Genomic DNA, 21362 nt, shown 5'->3' with positions numbered 1-21362 from the left:
ATGTTAGTAATGTTTGTGGTTTCTGTGGACCACACATGGGCATTGTGCAAGCTGGGTCCATACCAGGAAATTAAGTGTCAGCAGTAGTTATCACTTTACTTCTTTATCTGGTCAGGCAGAGTCTCTCTATGGAGCTCCTGTCCCTGCAAGAGATTTTGATACATCCCCTGATAAATAATTGCTCAGTGCTACAATATGTGTACTATTAACCTGTGGTAATAGGTAAGTGAGCAGAAACAAAAGGTAAGTACATGGACACTATCAATCATCATGTGACCTGCCAAAGTCTACAGTAGGAGTAACGGAATATTAAAACCCTGACTACTATCTTTTTAGACTCAACTGACAAATATCTGCTAAAATAACTAGCCCACAAGCACAGTGCATCCTAACTATGGGCCTTATTCAGGTTTATTAGCAAACCAAAAAAGCACATTAATGGGCAAATCATATGCAGTGCAGGTGGGGCAGATGTAACATGTGCAGAGAGAGTTAGATTTGGGTGGGGTTTGTTCAAACTGAAATCTAAATAGCAGTGTAAAAATAAAGCAGCCAGTATTTACCCTGCACAGAAACAAAATACCCCTCCCAAATCTCTCTCTCTCTCTCTACATATGTTCCATCTGCCCCACCTGCACTGCACATGATTTGCCCATTAATGTGCTTTTTTGGTTTGCTAACAAACCTGAATAACCCCCCTATATACTTACTTATCCACCAGAGATCATTTAGCTTTCATAGTAAATCACTGTAGGGCCACTGAGCTGTAGGGGGTCCCACAAATTGGGCGACATGGTCACTGCAGGGGGAGACACTAAGCGACTGGGTATACTGTACATTCATATGGCGGGGCTGTGCATCCCCTGCAAAGGTCTAGACTGAAGTTAGTGTACTGTACATGGAAGGTGTCAGTGCAGATTGCATATGCAGACAAATGGGAATTGTGGGTCATTTATTAGAAAAGTAATTAAATAACATGTTTCGAATTAGTTTGCATAAAACAAGTTTTCATAAGCTAGAAACCCAATTTACATCACTCAGGACTTGCACAGCAGCGTGATGTTATTTATTATTATTTATATTATGTTTATTTATTTTTTAATGAAACCCAGAGATTTGTCAAACATTAATAAACAGGCACATACCAGTGCAATGATGTATAAAGGGGAGCACAGCACCAGGGATGGAAGCAGGACACTGACCTGCTGTACAGTAGATACATAGGATCAGGCTGCACTGTAGCTCTGAGCGATTAAGGGGTCTATTCATGAAGCAGTGAAAAGTGTGGAGAAGTGAGCCTGTGGAGAAGTTGCTCATGGCAACCAATCAGCTGCTCCGTACAATTGTATAGTATGCAAATTATAAATGTTACCTCAATGCTGATTGGTTGCCATGGGCAACTTCTACACTGGCTCACTTCTCCACAGTTATCACTGCTTCATGAATAGACCCCTCAGTCTGCTGATAAGAAAAGTAAGAGGTAACCCAGCCTCTCCTTAGCTGCAATTAAAACCTAAACACCCTATATTTACTAATGGCAGATGGTCAGAGTGCCGCTATTTGCTGCTAACAAATCTGATTAATTGCCAATTGGGAGAGTCACATTGGCTCATAATACATAAGCCAAATTATAAATGACCCTTGCCTGTGATGGTACTGCATTCATTGATTCTTTCATTGGAGTCTGTTTCCCTTCACACTGGCCCAGAAAAATTATATTGAGGGCCACAGGGGACAAGTACGAGCTCCCCACAATTCTACTGGTTGTGGCAGTTGTTTTTTTATTGGGGGAGGGGGATTATTGGAAACAATAATACTTCTCCATTATGTTCATCTATATAATAGAATAGGAAATACAATTAGACTCTACAGTAAGTAACACAAGTGCTAAGGGTTATGTATCACGTACAGATACACAACACACTCCTTACATTCAGGGGGCGGAGGAACGTTAGTGACTTTTTCCAGAACTGCCCGTCACTGACTGCATGCAGCACCGCCTTAGTAGTCAGGGTTGTGTTAGTGAGAACTTTCATTGTCGTGGCGGTCGTTCGATGCAGCAAGTCCACAGGCTGGGCAGGCAGGACCTTGGCATCACCCTGGAAATGTAACATCACAGAACTTCACACACATGCATATACCGTATCAATGTTATCTCAATGCTAATTGCTGGTCTATATACTGTACATTGTCTACCCAATGTGTCAGAAAGGTAAAAGAAGGTAAAAGAACACAACTTGTGGCAGTTTTGATGGATTTCTGACTTGCCGGTAATAATGACAGCCTATTACTACTCATCACAAGAACCAGTGTATCTGAGCAGAGAGGTGCAGGCCTGAACAGTTAGCAGTGATATATCATCTGATCACCCTGGCCAGTGCAGCCTCTGTGCGCTGTGCTCTGTATGCTTCTGAGGAAGCCGGACGATCTTGAACCAGCGAAACGCGTAGAGCTATAAACCTGAGCGTTTCCACTCTGTTGATATCCTGGACTCCTGCTTTTCTACTTGGTATTGAACTGGACACTTGCCCCACGACTGAAGCTGCACTGCACAACTTTACATCCGGATCATCCCTTCGGCCATTTTCTGGAACATCCCTGAGGCAATATCAAGGGATCTGTTTACAAACATCCGGTATTAACATCACAGTTTATTCAGTGATTGCATTTACTGGACAGTGTCCTAGCCAAGTTTATAGAACCCGCATTTAGGAGTTGATTCGCTAACTATATATAACTCCCATTGGTGGCATCATATGATTTTATATTCTCAGATGTATATTTTTACATTTATTAATTTGTCCATGTATTGTAGTGAATAAATTGTGATTATTATCATTTGAAACAAACCGTCCATTTGTTTTATATTTTCATACAGCCAGCCCTGGTATACCTATCTCTTTTTCCATATTTTATATATTTGAGGGACTTTGACCATCCCTATACCAGCAGCTGCTGACAGTGCACTTGTCGATTTCTTAAATCCAGTAATAATGACAGCCTATTACTACTCATCGCAAGAACCAGAACATCTCAGCAGAGAGGTGCAGGCCTGTACAGTTAGCAGTGATATATCATCTGACCACCCTGGCCAGAGCAGCCTCTGTGCGGAGATACTGCAGCTTGGGGGGCATTGGAGGCAAGAGATGAGATGGTATCTGTGATGGAAATTGGGTCAGAATTTATTAAGAACAAACATAATTACCCCCAAGGGTGTAACGCTTATAGGTGCAGGTGATATGGGGCCCATATCTTATCGTGGGCCTGTCTTCATTATTTGTCCCGTGTTATTACAATATACAGTATGAGTATTTGTTTGCCATTGGGCGATACATGGAGCCCTACATATGTTCCTATGGTGACCACAAAAGTTACACTCCTCATTACTACATATAGGGGCCATTTCTGATTGGCAGCAAAGCAAACAGGAGCAAGTAACTGTGCACCTGGGTAATACCATGCTCCAGCATCTGTAGGCTACATGCAAACACAGCCAGTATTTACCCTGCATGCAAAAAAAAAAGTAATATGTTTGCACCCCTTGCATCACAGCATGTTACCTCCCAACTGTCCCAATTTTCCTGGCCAGTCCCAATTTTTTGGGACTGTCCCACTGTCGCGGCCGCAAGCAGCAGTGTCCCGCAGGGGGGGGCAGTTGGGAGGACACCTGTCACTCGCTGCTCTGTTAGCAGAATCTATTCCCGGGAAACAGGGGGGACTGCAGACATGCCAGCTGCTCATAGAGCGCTGGGCATGCCGCCACAATGATCAAAATGGGAGGCGTGGCTCGCGATCCCGGCATTCCAGTGAAGCCACACACCCATTTTCACAAAGCCACGTCCCCTTTTTGGGCACACAGGTGTCCCGAATTCACTAATACAGAAGTTGGGAGGTATGCAGCATGGTTTGTTCAGGTGCAAAGTTACTTTCAATTTTTGCCTGGGTCCAACCTCAAAATCAGCACCGTAATGAGTGAAATATACTACTGGAGATAGAGGAAGACTGCAAATAGCTGATTTGTCAGTGGACAGGTTATAGAGTAGGAGAAGAACAGAGCAGCTACATTGAGGAAGAAGAGAAGGAGACACAGCATGCAGGAGCAGGACTGAGCAGATTGCTTTAACCTATAGTACAGTATGGTAGCAAAATACTGTAGGAAGATGTGCGGACAGGCAAAGAGGCAGTGGAATAACCTCCGCTACTGCATTGTTTGCAGGCGGGTATCTGGCATAATCAGGAAATGAGGATGATACATGAAAGGATAGTGCCAGGATAGGGATAATGAATACTGCAGACTTCCATTATACTGGGGTGCTGTACCTTCAGAAAACATGTTCCCGTTCTCTTATGTTGCAGATTGTAACAGGGCTTCCTGTGGTTGTTAGCAGGGTCTCAGCATAGACTACAGTAGGTTACACTACAGCATAATTTTCCTATGTAACAGTTTTACAGCAAAAGTAATTATCAATAAACTAACCAACCTAAGCTAATCCTATACTTGTGTACATACTAATAGAGGTGCTATTACACCAAGCCTTTAGACGGATATTTATATTTATGGGAAAGAACAGTAAACTAAGATGAATATTTTTCAACATATAATAGGCAAAGAAAGGTCACCTGAAAATGACACAAAAACTACCATTGATTGAGAGTCATGTGAATAGGACACACAATGTAGTTATTTTTGAAAGATAAAATTGATTTCTACAGCAGCTACACAGTCATTGCGGTCTATCAAGGACAGATTAGTGCCGTCAATTTACATCTCTCTAGGAAAGACTTGTATTATTACCACTGTATATCAAGGGGCTCGCTTATACAGAAAGATGAAATCAGTTTATCCTGACACTGTCCATCTTCTATGACACTAGGGGGCAGATTTATTAAGCTCGGTGAAGTGATAAATTGGAAGGTGATAAAGGACCAGCCAATCAGATCCTAACTGTCATTTTTCAAACCCAGCCTGTGACATGGTAGTTAGGATCTGATTGGCTGGTCCTTAATCACCTTCCATTTTATCACTTCACCAAGCTTAATAAATCTGCCCCTAAGAGCGGTATCCTGTTAGCAGCAGTACTTTACCACTGCTAAAAGGATCTCCGGGGGCTATCCTATTAGCACAGGTGCCAGCCCCGTTTTCTCTCGATGCCGGAACTTATGGGGGATTAAGCTTCGGGTGCCACACGCACCTGCAGCATAGTCCACCATAAAGGGGCCGCCAGAGTCGCGAAAAACACATGGGATCGGGGGATTTATACCTAATCCCATGTGTTATCGCATGATTGCGGGTCCAATTTAAGCCAATAAAAATGGCCTCTATTTGGATACTGCGATAATGACCATTGGCCAAACATCCCGATACCCGTCCATTTTTTACTGGATGAAAGAGTATAAATATTACGACACAGTTACCAATCTGATTTCTAACTACCGTACCAGAAACTAGTGGCATCACTGAGGTGTGAGGCACAGAGTGCAGTGTAAGACAAGTCAGGCACCAAGTCTGGCTGCTATGAACGCACACAGTTGGTACTTGTTCAGTTCATGTGGGTGGCTGGAAATCATTGCTGCCATGATGCTGGGTATATTTTTATGTGGAGGCCAGGAGCTGTAGGCCCACTGTGGTTAGGTCTCCAGAATACATCTGTACTAATTAGAATACAATTGGTTTTATTCTCTGTTCTGCAGAAACTATCCCTGACTATGGGGGACATGCACTAAGCAGTGATAAAAGTGGAGAAGTGAGCCAGTGTAGAAGTTGTCCATTGCAACCAATCAGCTGCTCTGTATACTTTTTTAGTATGCAAATTATAAATGTTACGTCAATGCTGATTGGTTGCCATGGGCAACTTCTCCACTGGTTCCCTTCTCCACTTTTATCACTGCTTAGTACATCTCCCCCTTATATAGATGTCAATCAAACAGTACATGATGAAACGGTCATACTTTAATGGGTTTATTCACTGGCACTAGTTCATTGCATCACTTGTTTCACATTTAAAAGTATAGTAACCGTATCTTATGTCAATATAAGCAGTGTATAATATTTCAGCAGGAATGAAGTAATGGGAAGGCATACTGTACTTATATCAATGGTTACTGGAATAAAGAACTATTTCAGCCTGTACTGACATCCATAATATATGTCATAAGGCACTTGAGCACGGTCTCCCGTCTTTAGAAACTTTCCGGAAAATATAACCTTGAATAAAACATTCTCCTGCTTTTCATATCAATTGTGTCCAATGTTGTTGGCGATTTAAAGGAAGCGTGAGGTAAGCAGAGGCTATTGTGCCCAGCGGTGTACTAAAAGGCACTAATTTGTGTGGTTAAAAGATCAGAAAATACTAAAGGACAAGGAAGGAGAAAAAATGGCAAGAAATAAACATTTACAGAAAAACAAAAAATATAACAGAGGTAACTGCGGGGAGAAATGTCAGATGTGAGAATGATGTGAGGCTCTGTCATATTTCTAAGACGTACGGTAATGCACATTTCTGAAACTGAAAGACAACACTATTACAGAGGAAAATGAGGGGCGAGTAAGATTATATTGAAGTATTTCCAATACATAGCCCAGAAAAACATGTGTTTGCAAATTGTGTTGATGATCATGCTAAAGAATTGAAGAACTATTTTGTTTCCCCCCTGTGGAGAAGTCTTAAGACACTGATCTTTCCACAGAAGAGGATAGAAAGCTGCACCAGTGCTGGACAGGCATGGGGGAATACACAATGTAATTTATATACTGTAACTGTCGCTACAGCATGGACATGATCAAGGCAAAATGTGATTCCATTAGTTATATTTCATTAAAATAAAAGTCATAGAGATTATGGAATAAGGGTTCTGATACCAAAGCTCTAGCAGGAACCACTCTCTTAAATACAGGATTTAAAATAATAAATATATTAATTGAATATATTATATTATATGAATACCTGCCTCACTAATTGCCCAAGTGTTCACAAATTTACAATCTACACAGAAAATTTAGGGGGACTTGTACTAAGCAGTGAGAAAAGTGGAGAAGTGAGCCAGTGGAGAAGTTGCCTATGGCAACCAATGAACAGCTTTGTATACTTTTATAGTATGCAAATTATAAATGTTAAGTCAATAATGATTGGTTGCCGTGGGCAACTTCTCCACTGGCTCACTTCTCTACTTTTATCACTGCTTAGTACATCTCCCGCTAAGACTGTCATGTCTACCAAAGTTTGAACAGTACTGCAGTACGGGATGTAGTCAGGTGACCGGCGGGTCAGGCCCCTGCAACACAAAGGATTCTCTTCCACTGGATCAAGCACTTAAATAACGTTTCCAATAAAAATCATGCCAATAAGCTTACTATAACTGTATGCCGCCCTGTATCCGCATTAGCACGATCCTGGCACACTGTTCTGGATCTAAAGCAGGGAGCAGAGTAAAGCCAAAGGTGAATGAATGAGTCCTATCTCAATCTAAGTGCTAAGAAGCTACTTAATGCAGCAAAGGAGGGGAAACCCAACAAAGTACTAGTATATTTAAGGGACTCAGTAGCATTAATTAATGTGAAAATCCCTTTAAGAAAAAACATTCAGGTAAACTCCCAGGTCAAAAAGAATTCCACTGCCTTTAAAATATATAAGCAGTCTCTTTCTGAACTGTTCCATTTTTGATCATTCTATTGGGGGGCGCTGGAAAGAGACGGGTGTAGGGGTATATTCAATTGCAGTCGAAAACTGGCATCTGTCGAAAAGACGTCAGTTTTCGACTTTTTAAGGTTGAATCCTGATTCGACCGATTCAAGGCTTTTCGACAAGTCGAGGCATTCGACTTGCTGCCGATATAGTCAGCAAGTCGAATGGCATTCGAATAGGCATTCGAATAGCTGCCGATCCACGTGTTGATGTCGAAAACGGGGCCAAATCCGACAGGTTTTGGCCCCGTTTTCGACCATCTCAATCCGACATCAAAATGATGTCGGAATGAGATGGACCCAGAGGAGGCGAGGGGGGGCGAGCCGCGGGGGGAGCTGCAGGGAGACCGGGGGACAGCCGGCGGCATCCAGAGGAGATCAGCGCTACAGTAGTGCTGCAGCTGGATGTCACTCACCCGCCCGACCTCACGGCAGCTTCCACCCGGCTCCAGCACACTGCTAGAGCCGGGTGGAAGCTGCCGTGAGGTCGGGCGGCTGAGTGACTCTGGATGCCGCTGGCTGTCCCCCCGTCTCCCTGCAGCTCCCCCCGCGGCTCGCCCCCCCCCCCCCCCCCCCCTCTCCTCTTCTGGGTCCCATCTAAATTCGACTTGAAAAAGTCGAACTTTAGATGGGATTGAATAGGGGTTGTCGGATCCATTCCGACAAATACATGTCGGAATGGATCCGACTTTAATTGAATATACCCCATAGTCTGACCGTAGCCCCTCATCTATACCGTGTTTTTGCTGGGAACTTTGCCTCCGGAGTGTGTGGAGGTTGCCTCTGTGCCACACCAAGTTTTTTATTTCTTCATTTGTTTATTTTATTGTCTTCTCGCTGTTTAATGCCCGCCTAATGCCCAAAGTTTCTGTTCTTTCCTACCTGGTAAGCTATTTAGCATGCAGGGTTTGTCCTTAATGGATACCTCCACCAAAAATTGGAAATTCACTTTGGGACACAGTAAAACTGCTCCTAAAAGGTTATGTACCTTAGGTCTGGTGTCCAAGCTTTTCACAGGATCTCCTGACATCTTGCACATGCCTACTGCTGCTCCTCTCACTCATGCACACCTCCTGTGGCAACGAGTTATCAGGAGTGCGGAAGGTCCTGCAACAGCTCCCTTTTTTCCCCCCGAGTCCTGTCACCCTGATCTTCTACCAACAGGAGCATGCAGGAAAGGCAGACAAGTGGTGCATGTGCATAACACATGCCAGACTGCCTGAACTATATCTGTATTGCCATGTCACAGCATCTTGCTCAAATTGATATGTGAATAAGATGCAGAAGCAGACTGCTGATTAAAATGATCTGCGGCATGCCTAAATGTTGTGCGCGACAGCAGCTGTACCTTCATACAAATGCTATGTTACAGTATTTTCTAGGAAAACACTAACAACGCATTTTGTATGCAGATACAGCCGCGGTCGCGCCCAGAATATAGACATGCCACATTTAATTTTAATCCGCAGAAGCTGACTGTGCGTCTTATGCACATCAATTTGTAAATAAGACGTATTTTAATGTAAAAAGACACACAAAAAGACGCTCGGCACTACCAAGTCACGCCACGGCAAGGCATGACTAGAAGGGCTGTTAAACGTGCAGGGAGGGTAGATGTAAGTGGGCACATCTGTACAAGTCCTATTTATACAAAAGATGGGTAAAACAATACTAACAAGTAGTATTAACTAAAGAGCTTACAAACTAAACGATTTCTATTTTTTGTTGTTGCTCTGTATATGGCGTGATATTGGGACATTCACCCATTTTATATTGTCTCTACATTCCACTGGTGTTTAGTCTGGTCTATTTCTGCCTGCCCTATGTGTCTATTATCTGCGCATTTGTTACTGCAAAAAAAAAAAAAAAAAAATGAATAAAAAATACTTGAAAGAATGCATGAAAAGTTTCCATCTATTTTATCTCACTAGACCATCGGCTCGTGTTATTTTTTTTAAAACTCACTTCAAATAAGCCCAGGCACAACGCTTTATGAATTCATATTATTTTGCTGCGTTTAACATTTGACCAAAATAACCACATAATTTCTACAAAGCAATCAGACGGCTATTTTAAAATACAGACTTTATGGCGGATTATTACAGCGAAGTCGTAGTTATTTTATTGGCTGCTCCAATTATCTTAGAATCGTACTTGACTTTAACAAATCCACATAGCTCAGTGATGCCAACCAGCTGAGACAGAAGACCTACCACTGTGGAACCCGTAGACACAAACAGGATGTAACAGAGACAATTTGAAACAGTGTAGCCCTGGCTGACCTCTAGTGCAGTACAGAGTCTATATACAGTATATATTCAGAACAGATAGCTGGCAGAGTAAATAGATAAGCAGATAATTGCAATGTGGGTCAGTCTCTGCCTTTCCTCTGTATACCGGTATAACATACCATGTATTTATTTCATCTATGTTACACAGAAAAAAACAAGAGCGATAAAAGTGAATCTGCCCGCAGAGACTGACGGACACTGTCTACTCATTACCTGAGTGGCTTCTCTACCTGCCGACACAGGAGGTCCGGAGTGTTGTGAATTGTCTGGCCCTTCTCCACCACCCGGCTGTATCTGGTAATTTACTGCTTGATAGAGAATCTGGAGAAAACAGCAGGTTGTAAATAATTTCGCAAAGCTACCGCTATGAAAACAGGCAGGTTACTTGTTTGCTTTGTTGGGATGTTTGTGTTTTATAAGTACTTTGTGGTAAGAATAATCCTATACCTTGAACTAAAACACTACAATATGTGTTATGTCCATATATACACTCTCTGTAGTACTGTATACAGATGTGTCCTGATATATCGTTGCTGCGTACCGCATAGCGGGCGCCATGCAACTCGCACCAGCTCCTTGCGCTATAACTCCCGTTATAAGTTGCGTTGTAAATGTGACGTCACGTTATAATTGTAACGTTCATTCTACTTTCTGTCCACCAGATGTCGCTTTTCCTAAACTCTACAGCGCATGCCTCAAATAGCCAACGGACCCTTCATAGTGCCGCCTGCTGATTGGCTGACATTTATTGTGACAATGACGAACCATTAATCACTTCCCTTATAATATGGGAATTATTTCGGACTAGCTTTGTGTTTCAGTCACTACCAGATGGTCTCCAGCCACACTGCCGCCCAATCACGCTAGCTATAGATATTGTCGTTACTGTGTGTACAAATTGCAGGATCACATTAGCGTAAGCAGCTACCTTTTTTTTTTTTAAAGCACCAAGATACAACACATGACATACAACACATGATTGAATACGGATACCATCATGAGGTACAGTAGGGACCCAGTGCACTTTGCATTCAATATTTCTGCCGAAGCTAGTCCGAAATATGAATACTGTTATGCTAATACTAATATCCATATCTAGCGTGATCGGGCGGCAGTGTGGCTGTAGACCATCTGGGAGTCATATTAATGCTATCCGGTATTTTGTACACAACGTAACGAAAAAATTAATTGACTGAACGGGCGGCAGCGTGGCACTGTAATTTGTGGAAAGGTATTATTTTTATAAAGGGAAGAACGTGATTGGCCAGCCTTTCACAGATCACTGCTTACTGCCACAGCATTGTATTCAGCACTGTAGACTCAACGTGGAGCATTCGCCACCCAGCGGTTAAACTGTGTATTACATGGCGCGGGACATAACGCACGCCATAACGTTATTTCCAACTCGCGACACAGGACCCTAAATAGTGCGCTATGAGCAACGCTGTATGAGGATACATCTGTATATTAAGTTGGAGGAATTTAGGGGCTGTTGTATCAAGCAGTGGAGAAGTGGACTAATGGAGAAGTTGCAAATAGCAACCAATTGGCTTTGAGGTAACATTTATCAAGTACATTCTACAGTATAAAATGATTGGTTCCTATAGGCAACTTCTCAACCGGTCCACTTCTAACTACTTGATACATCATCCCCTTAGTAATGAAACACGATGTATGCAAAAGTGATTGGACACTGAACGCAAATAGATCAACAAGTTTTATTGACGTAAGTACTTTGTAGGTCCACCACGTGCAGTGATTGCTGCAGGCATCCATCTTGGCAAACTGTCCGCAAGTTCCTGGAAAACAGCTGGCGGTATGTTTTGCCATTCTGCCTTAACCACTTAACTGACTATTTTTTGCCAAAAAAACGCTCAGAAATTTTTTGTTTCTTTTTTTTAATGAGTGAATTAGGTGAAGAACATGAATTTAACCCTATCCCAAATGATTTTAGTTATTAAATAAAAAAAATAAAAAAAAGAGAATTCTTTTTTTGGGGGTGTGTGTGTGTTTTTTTTTTTTTTTAAATAATGTTTTCAAACATTGGATCATCAATCAGGAACATCACGACCATCGGTATTTCGTTTTTAGAGCCCGGACAGCTGCCAGGTACACAGGGGGGGCTTGGGGGCGATGATTTACACTTACCAGCGGCTGCTATTGTCTGCAGCCACTGGGAGTGGGGGATCCTGCCGTGCTGACCGATCAGCAATGACCGGCAGCACGGCAACACTGGGGGCTGGAAGGCAGAGTTTCCCTTCCCTGCCGCTGCTAACACAGTTTGTCTGAATGGTCGCATCCAGTGCGACCAGGTCAGATAAAGCACCTGCAGGCATGGTCGCATCTGATGCCACCATGCCAGGCAAGTGTTTAAGTACAAATACGGTCTAGAACGCACTAGTTGCTCCAATTCGTCCAAGAGGTTCTCAGTGGGGTAAAGATCTGGACTCTGAGCTGGCCAGTCTATCCGGGTTACTGAATTCTCTGTATACCAGTCCAGCGTCGCCCTGGAAACGTGACATTGCACAGCCTCCGATGATCCCCTTTTCAAACTCAGTTAGCTCCTTCTGGCAAGCCATTTCATTAGCAAATGATCTAATCGGTGCCCCTCTATCCATTTTGTATCTTCATGAACACCTGTCTGCTGCAGTAACACACCATTTTGCTTGCAAGCATGCAATGGCGTCCAATCACTTTTGTCTACATAGTGTATATATTATTGATGGCTCTCTCTTGCCATGGGGATAGTCTGCCTTGCAGGGATTACTATTAAAGTTCATTGCGACAGTATTAACTAGGAATACATAAAGTACAGAAGATGTTGGGGCTTATTCAGCGACATGTACAAAGCTGCCGCATTGTGCGATTGAACAAAGCTGCGGCTCTCCACTTGTACCCAGAGTCAGCTGCATCTAGTGTAACAAATGTTTTCGGAATAGGTTGAAATTCCATCTACAAGCCCTTTGCATGCTTATGCCAGGTGTGCATGCCCCATTACACCCTAAGGATTGTAAGCTTGCAAGCAGGGCCCTCATACTCTTTGTCTGATATTAGCCAGTCTTGTTTTATCACCGCTTTGTTCCCAATTGCAAAGCACTACTAAATATTTTGGCGCTAGATAGTTGCCAATTATACTTACGATTATTCCAATTCTTTGAAGAACTTCATGGCAGCCCCACTATGGGTTAATAACCCATTCTCCCAACGTAGACTGGAGGTTTTTCTTCTCCTAGCTCCACCCACCTTGGATACATAACTGTGCCCCTCCTCTTCCTCCCTGTCTTTTAGTGTGTGTCCACTATTACCTAGAAGAATAAACACTCCCCACAGGGTGGGTAATTCATGGGCTGCCATGAAGTACTTCAAAGAAATGGAATTATTCTAAGTATAATTCGCTACTTTCTTTTTCTTACTTCATGGCAGCCCCACTATGGGATATAACAAAGCTGAATTACGGGAGGGAACAACCACAAACAATAAACTGATGCTTAAGTATTTATTTGTACCAAGGCCTGCTTCAAGACCTGGTTTCCAAAGTGAGCTTTAACAATATCCAAAGCATAATGTTTAGAGAAGGTATGTATAGAAGACCACTTAGCTGCTGCAAAAATGTCCTCGCCTGCCACCTGCACCTTCCTAGCCCATGAGAGGGACACTGCCATAGTCGAGTGTGCCTTAATACTTTCTGGAACTTCCCGGACGTCTTCTCGAAACACAAACGTAATCACTTCTCTAATCCACCTGTTCTGTTTCGTTGGCGTACAATCTCTCCGAGCTCCTACAACTACCACAAACTCTTTATTTTCCTGAATTCTTTAACTCTCTCCAGATAGACAGAAATTGCTCTCACAAGATCTAAAGTATGCAACTTTTCCTCTTCCTCATTCTTCGGCTGAGGAAAAACTGATGGCAAAATGATCTCTTGATTAACATGAAATGTTGATACCACCTTTGGTAAGAAAGATGGATTCGTCCTCAGAACAATCATATCAGACAAGATCTTCAAATACGGCTCTTCTGCCTATAGCGCTTGCAACTCTCCAACTCTCCTTGCAGATGTAATAGCTGCAAGGATGACAACTTTCCATGTGAGAAATTTCATACCTATTTCTTGCAATGGCTCAAACGAACGTTTCATTAGTGCATTCAAGATTAGGTTTAGATCCCAGGGTGGCACTATTGATCTTACTCGTGGGCCTTATTCTCCTTATGGCTTGACAGAACTTCTTTATCAGATCATCCTCAAACAATCTTCTATCCAGCAGAACACTCAAAGCTGATAACTGCACCTTTAATGTTGAGACCGCCAAACCTTTTATGAAACCATCATGTAGAAACTGCAGATCTTGAGCCATCTCGGCTTTCAACACATCAAATCTATCCTTCCCCTAGATAATGAAGGTTCGCCATACTCTGTAATAAATGTCCAAAGATACCTTTTTTTCTGGCTTGTAACATGAGTTGAATCACTGGTTGAGACAACCCTTTTTTCCTCAATAAATTCCGCTCAATTTCCATGCCGTAAGGTGAAGACTCTGCGGATTTGGGTACTCCAGAGGCCCCTGATGTAACAACTTTGGTACCATCGGCAATCTCCACATCTTCCCCACCGCCATTCTCTGAACTGTTGGGAACCAACTTCTTCTTGGCCAATAAGGGATTATCATAATCACCTCCACTTATTCCTCCCTGATATTTTTTAACATTCTGGCTATCAATGGAAAGGGTGGGAATACAAAACCCAGCTTGAATTCCCATTTCAGGGATAGAGCATCCACTCCCTCTGACATTAGCAGATAATACCTGATTGGTAGCCATGAGGTCTATTTCTGGTTGCCCAAATCTCTCTACTATGATCTGGAATATTTGCGCGTTCAACTTCCATTCTCCAGACTGCATCTGATTTCAGCTTAGATAATCTGCCAACACGTTGTCTTTCCCAGGGACGTGCAGAGCTGTTAAAGATTTTAGATTTTCCTCTGCCCAATGCATGACATATGGTACTTCCATCATTATGGTCTGATTGCTCATCCCTCCTTGGCGATTTAAATAGGCCACTACCGCAGCGTTGTCGGAAAAGACTTCTAGATGATTTCCCTCTTAGTTGATCCTGAAATTTGAGCATCGCCATCCACACTGCTCTTGCTAGTTTGATGAATACTCCGCCTCTTTTGGCAACCATTCTCCCTGACAACTTTGCTGCAACAAGTGTGCACCCCAACCAGTAAGCCGTGCATCTGTTATTAAAACCAAAGACTGGAGTTCCAGCAATGACAACCCCCGCTCGTAATTTTGACTGTTCTTCCACCAAGACAGAGACTCTCTGGTCTCCCTTGTCAGCCTTACTCAATAATGCAAAGGCATTCTTCTTCTTGAATATTTCAGGGTATCCCATTGTAGTATTCTCATTCTCCATCTTGCCCACGACACCACTTCTATCGTGGAAGACATCATACCCAAAAGCCGCAACGCCATTCGTAACAGTACCTTGTCCAGTTTCTGAAGCAAGAGAGCAAGATCCTGTTGCGCCTTTCTTCTGACAACATAACTACATATTGCTGGGTATCTATATGGACACCTAGGAACTGCAAAGTCTGTATTGGTTCAAACCGACTCTTGTCCCAATTGATTAACCAACCATGCAGATGTAGGAAAGTCAATGCATCGCCCAACATTTCTTGAACTATAATCTCCGATTTTCCTGTAATAAGTAGATTGTCGAGATAGGCCCAAATAGTTACCCCTTTCTCTCTGAGACAAGCTACCAGCGTTAACAGGACTTTCATAAAAACTCTTAGAGAGAATGTGAGACCGAACGGAAGGCAAGTAAACTGTAAATGTTTTCTTCCTACACTAAATCTCAGGAACTACCTGTCTTACTTCCTGATTGGGATATGAAAATATGCATCTTTCAGATCTATTGACGGCAGGAAATCTTCCTTCTCTACTCCTAACAGAATTGTTCTCAAAGTCTTCATGTGAAACTTTCTCTTCCTTATCCTCTGATTCATTTCTCTCAAATCTAGTGTTGTCCTGAATCACCCGTAAGACTTCTTCACCAGGAAAAGGCAGGAATAAAATCCCTTTTTCTCTCTAAGAATGGAACCACTTCTACCGCTTTTGAAGAACACAGGTTTTTCTAAACTTTCTTGTAAAGCAACCACTTCTTGGTTCAGGAGCGGTGCTTTTGACTCCACAAATCTGTCCATCCTTGGCCTCCTTATGAATTCCTGCTGATAACCTTCTGACACAATATCCAGTACTCACTTGTCTCGAACATTCTCCTTCCATTGGGCCAGGAATCGGAAATCATGCCCCCTACAGGTGTTACTGTAGGAGGATTTACACCGTCATTGTCTTTGACTACCTCTTCTATATCCTCTCTGAAAGGACTGACGTGACATGCTGGAACCGTATCCATTTTCATAATGGTGTCCAAATCTGTATCCAAAAGGATGTCCCGGCCTTTATGATCTGGCCTGCCTGGATTGCTGCCTCAAAGACTATCCTGAATATCTGCTATGCTTATCCTGAGGTAGTCTCACTGACTTGCCACCACACATCCTCAGAATCATGGTTTTCAACTTGTTACCAAACAGAGGCGACCCCTCATAAGGAAGCGTGACTAATCTGTTTTTGGAGTGGGTATCCGCTGACCACGAGCATAAACATAGCGCCCTTCTGGCCATGATCCCTGATGTCATACATTTAGTTGAGAAATCCAATACATTAAGAGAAGCTTCACACAGATAGTCTACTGCTCTCTGAATAATATTCAAATTTTTTGAAATATAATCCCACGAGATCTTTTCTCGCACATCAGTTTGCATAGTGGAACACCAGAATCTTAAGGCCCTGGACTCCAGATTTCACAGAAATAGACGGAGAAATATGCAAATTCTTCAACGCATACTCCAATTTTTGTATCCACTGAATCCTTCAATATAGCACCATCCTCTAATGGTATGGTATTGTACTGTAGTTCTAGTTGTTACTTCTGCAACTGTTGAGTCCACTTTAGGAATATTACACCAGGCAACAAATTCCTCATCATCAATGGGATACATACGGTTAATCCTCTTGAAACTACCGATCCTCTTGTCCAATTGCTGCCATTCTTTACGAACAATGTCTTTCACCACTTTATGCACAGGGACAGACCTAGCCTTTCTGGACCTTCAAACTGCAAATCTTGTTCATCTTCCTGAACGGTTTCCTTATACTTCATGGTCTTGTAAATATTTTTCAACGTAACATCCACCAGCTCAGTGTTAAAAGATCTATCATCCTCCTGAACTTCTCCTGATTCTGCACTGGAATCCTCATCATACAGTAATCCTCTTGTGACAGAAACCTTGGGGATAAAACTTCATCCTCCTAACCCAGGCTGGACTGAGATCTAGATATCTTGAATCCCTGAATAAATTCTTCCTTGGACACAAAAGATTTCATCATCCAATCCATAAACTCCACAAGCTGATCAGATGATTTAACTGGAGGAGTAGTCTCTTTAACACAATCACTGCACAGGCTGTTATCCTGACTCCCTGTAAATGGCTGAACACACGCAGGACATTTTCTAGATACATTTTTTTCCTTGCAAATTTTCTTCTTAGAAGAATCAGACACACTGCAACATATATTAGAAACTAATTATTACCCTAACTAATCTCCATGAGAATTGAACATAACCAGCCCTCTATGAGGACTTGCCTCTGCTGGACTTTCACAGGTTTCTGGGGAGAAGGCTCATCCATGATAATACTGCACAAAGCCAATACTGAGTTGCTCCCCTCTGGTGTGCAACGCCATATTAAGCCCTATTACCTTTCCGGCTGGGTGCATGCGCAGTAGGACACCGCATCCACTTCCGGGATCCGACCTCAGGCCTTAACCAGAAGTGACGCTGACGTTATGAGCTCCCGGCAACCGCCCACTGCTGTTCCAGCTCAATGAACGCGGCCACATGTAGGGCTATGGAAATGACCGCCGCTCAACCCCCTGCTTGCCGCACATCCAATCTTTCGGCACCGTGACCTCCCAGCCACTGAACGCCCGCTCACCCTGGACAAGATGTGATCACCGATACACAGAGCTTATAGCAGTGACCACCAGCTCATGCCTTTATGCAAGGAACTTGATTCCAGACAAAAGTGGCTCCACCGCAGAGGTAAGCCCTATTTAAACACAACAAACCTACCACTGTCTAACCTAGGAGACAGGAAAAAAGACCGGGAGGAAGAGGATGGGCACAGTTATGTATCCAAGGTGGGCGGAGCTAGGAGAAGAAGAAAAAACTCCTGTCTACGTTGGGAGAATGAATTATTAACCAATAGTGGCGCTGCCATGAAGTAAGAAAAAGAAAAATAACTTAATAATGTAGCCACAAGCAGAGATCTGGCTGACGTTTGTGCTACTCTGAATAGGCCGCAGATCCACAGAGATCGCAGATGCAGCCGATTTGCGTGCGACCCTAAATCAGACCAATTATGACTCACTAAATCCATTGCCTTTACCCCACAAAGCAGACTGTTGATTTTGCACGGCAACGTCTAAAGCAGGGAAACAAACACTGTAAAACACATTACAATACCCTGAAAGGATACAAATCCTTCTGTCTCCTACACTGGCTAATCAGAGCACCAAAACTTGAATGTTGTAGTTGACTGATTAACATTAAACACAGTTCGGTCACCTAAGTGTGCCTGTATTGTATGTCTTCTCTTGTGGCCAAATATCCCAGTCTGCGAGACGATACTGACCTGTGTTTGCAAAGAGCTGCTTGCAGCCAGCAGTGTCTGTATGGCACATGGAGGGCAATGAGTCAGAGCAAAGGCCATCAGTTCCTGACGGGTGCCAAGGTCGCTGTAATTCTCGCACTGTCCCAATTTGCTGCACACTTCCCAGCTCTTACTGTACCCTGCAACAAAGACAACGTATAATGAACTGCACAGTAACAGAATCATAATGAGTACTGTAACACTGTAGGGGTGCAAGGTGACTTTTCCCGGGGAATATGGCAGCCCGCAGCAGCTGAGGAACAACACAAGTCCAGTTTCTGGTACAACTGACCCCGGCCAGTTTTATTGAAACAGAAAATAAAACAAACCCCAAAATAAAAATACCTTGCCTGTCCGGCACTAACTAAACATAAGATGTTCCTAACTGTCACTAAACAAAACACAGAGTTCCAGACCCTCCAACATGACCCGCCCCACTAGGTACAAAATGCTCTGTTTCTGGACTTCCCTCTTAATTTATGATTTCCATCACCTGTGTTGAACTAGTTAAATGATAAGAAAGCTGTTTCTTCACAGGTGATGGCAATAATAAATTAAGAGGGAAGTCCAGAAACAGAGCATTTTGTACCTAGTGGGGCGGGTCATGTTGGAGGGTATGGAGTTCTTCAGTACATACTGTATAGCTTACTTGCATCAGAAAGCGTGTCTCTCACACACAGATCCTGCAGCCTTCCCAGGCAGTCTGCCCATACTAATCAGGTTAGAAGCACTATATCACTCTTACACAGCTGAAACCCTGATTAGCCCTCTGTGAGGCCAAAGACCCGAACTGGGCCCAATGTCTAGAACTCGCCTTATCTCTCTCTCAGAGCCTTTTCCCAGCTTTTACAGCAAACTGAAAAGGTTCAGACAAAACAAAAAGCATTTTTCCTAGAAGTTAACATTTTCTAAAACATGTAAGACAAGAACCTGGGACAAATATACCTGCCCTCAAACACTATCCCAGTGTTCTTGTCACAGTACGCTGAATAATTTATGTGGGCAGCATATATCTATAGGTATTGCAGCAATAACCCAGCTACAAGGAGCAGGAATGGCCTTTATAAAGTGATGTATGTATTCATGTATGATTTCTATATTTATACAGTCAATGCATATGCAGCACAATGCTGCATATGCATTGATGGTACACAATGCATATGCATTTTCTGTACACTTGTACTGGGGATTAAGGCTAGGGTGGAAGTAATGATTTAAAGGTCCAGAAACAGAAGTCTTATATTTTTGCTAATGGTGTTCCTAGCGATGATGCGGATACGAACAGATTTATTCATTTTGGGAACCATTGCTTTTCTCACCTTTTAATAAATTACATGTATAAAATGTTTTAACTATTCTTAACGGGATTCCGGCTGGCGGCATTTTGATAGTTCGGAAATCCCGGGGGCGCCGGTGATGTAACCTCATCCCCAGTATATAACTAACAATTTTCGGTTTCTAACTCAGAAACGTTATGCTGTTCTATAGTATCCGGCTGCAGCGTACGTGGTCTGGGTTATTACAGTACAGTGTGTGCACTAAAGTGTTACCTACAGCTTTCACCTGTCGGAGTTCTCCTATAGGTCGGACTGTAAGCAACTTGCGAGCGGAACATTATCTCTACTCGTCAGTGCGCTTGTACTTTCTGAATTGCACTCCTATGTATAATATGTTCAATACCCACTGCACTATATACACACATACAACACTTTATGAAGTGGATATTATGTGAAGCTTATTCGCTATTAATCAAGGATGCACCCAGCACATGGCTACACTAGGGCAGCCTAGGCCTCACTTAGGATGTGCACTGGACGCGCAGTGTAACACAGCTTGGGTATGACTCTCATGAGTTTCCCAGGACACAGATACTGAAGGTGACTTCCTGCTAGCTGTTCATGGGATTCTACTTGGGAAACTAGAAGTGCACATATGGTGGAGATGGAGAACTACAAAGCAGCATCCTGTGCTTAAATATAACAGCTGTAAAGGTGGCACAGTTGTGTGTTTAGGAATTTACTTTACCTATAAATGCAATACTGTAGTGCAACAGCCAAATTGTAACACTAGGGTTATAGACAGCAACTCATAGCAACTTATTGTGCCTATATATCAGCAACAAAAAATGATTAATTGATTCTGTTTTTTATCCTGATTAAATGACTCGCCAATCCACCGATATGAACCCATACATTGCAGATATGTACCAGCGACTTGCAGATCACTTTCAGCAAAGAACGGAGCTGCCAATTGTGAAAGGCTCATTGTTTTATTAGTAACAGTCGGCAAATCGGCCGATTAGTCACCATACACTAGCAAACTACAGCTCTGATTGGTTGGTGAAATGTAACATGTTGGACAACCTGATTTATTGATTCCAATCACTTTTTGGTTGTAATCGGTGATCTGCAAACACCACACATTGCCGATGTTTTTACATAATCATATGCTAAATAAATCTCCCCTATTGATTGCTGATTACGGACCCCATTAGATCTATAAATAGAAGGCAATCACTTTATATTATGTTAGTCTAGTTCTCAAAATCTGAATTCAGGACCCCAAACAGGTCATGTTTTCCAGCTCACCTAGCAGGTGCACAGGTGTGTT

General features: G+C 42.8%; 1 protein-coding gene across 3 annotated transcripts in view; it reads right to left on the bottom strand.

Moving 5' to 3' along the window:
* Positions 1-21362, bottom strand: part of NBAS (NBAS subunit of NRZ tethering complex) — a 1316984-nt gene that overhangs the window by 734984 nt on the left and 560638 nt on the right. For 2 of the 3 annotated variants that reach the window (XM_063915380.1, XM_063915381.1), the window contains 3 exons: positions 18735-18892; positions 10186-10293; positions 1932-2099 (listed from right to left, as the gene is read on the bottom strand). In XM_063915380.1, the coding sequence (XP_063771450.1) occupies positions 1932-2099; positions 10186-10293; positions 18735-18892 (434 nt within the window). The remainder of the gene's footprint in view (positions 1-1931; positions 2100-10185; positions 10294-18734; positions 18893-21362) is intronic. The other variant, XM_063915382.1, reaches the window with a different exon arrangement.

This window comes from Pseudophryne corroboree, chromosome 4 (assembly GCF_028390025.1).
Source record: "Pseudophryne corroboree isolate aPseCor3 chromosome 4, aPseCor3.hap2, whole genome shotgun sequence".
NCBI lineage: Eukaryota > Metazoa > Chordata > Amphibia > Anura > Myobatrachidae > Pseudophryne > Pseudophryne corroboree.
This window is presented reverse-complemented; position numbering and strand designations above follow the sequence as displayed.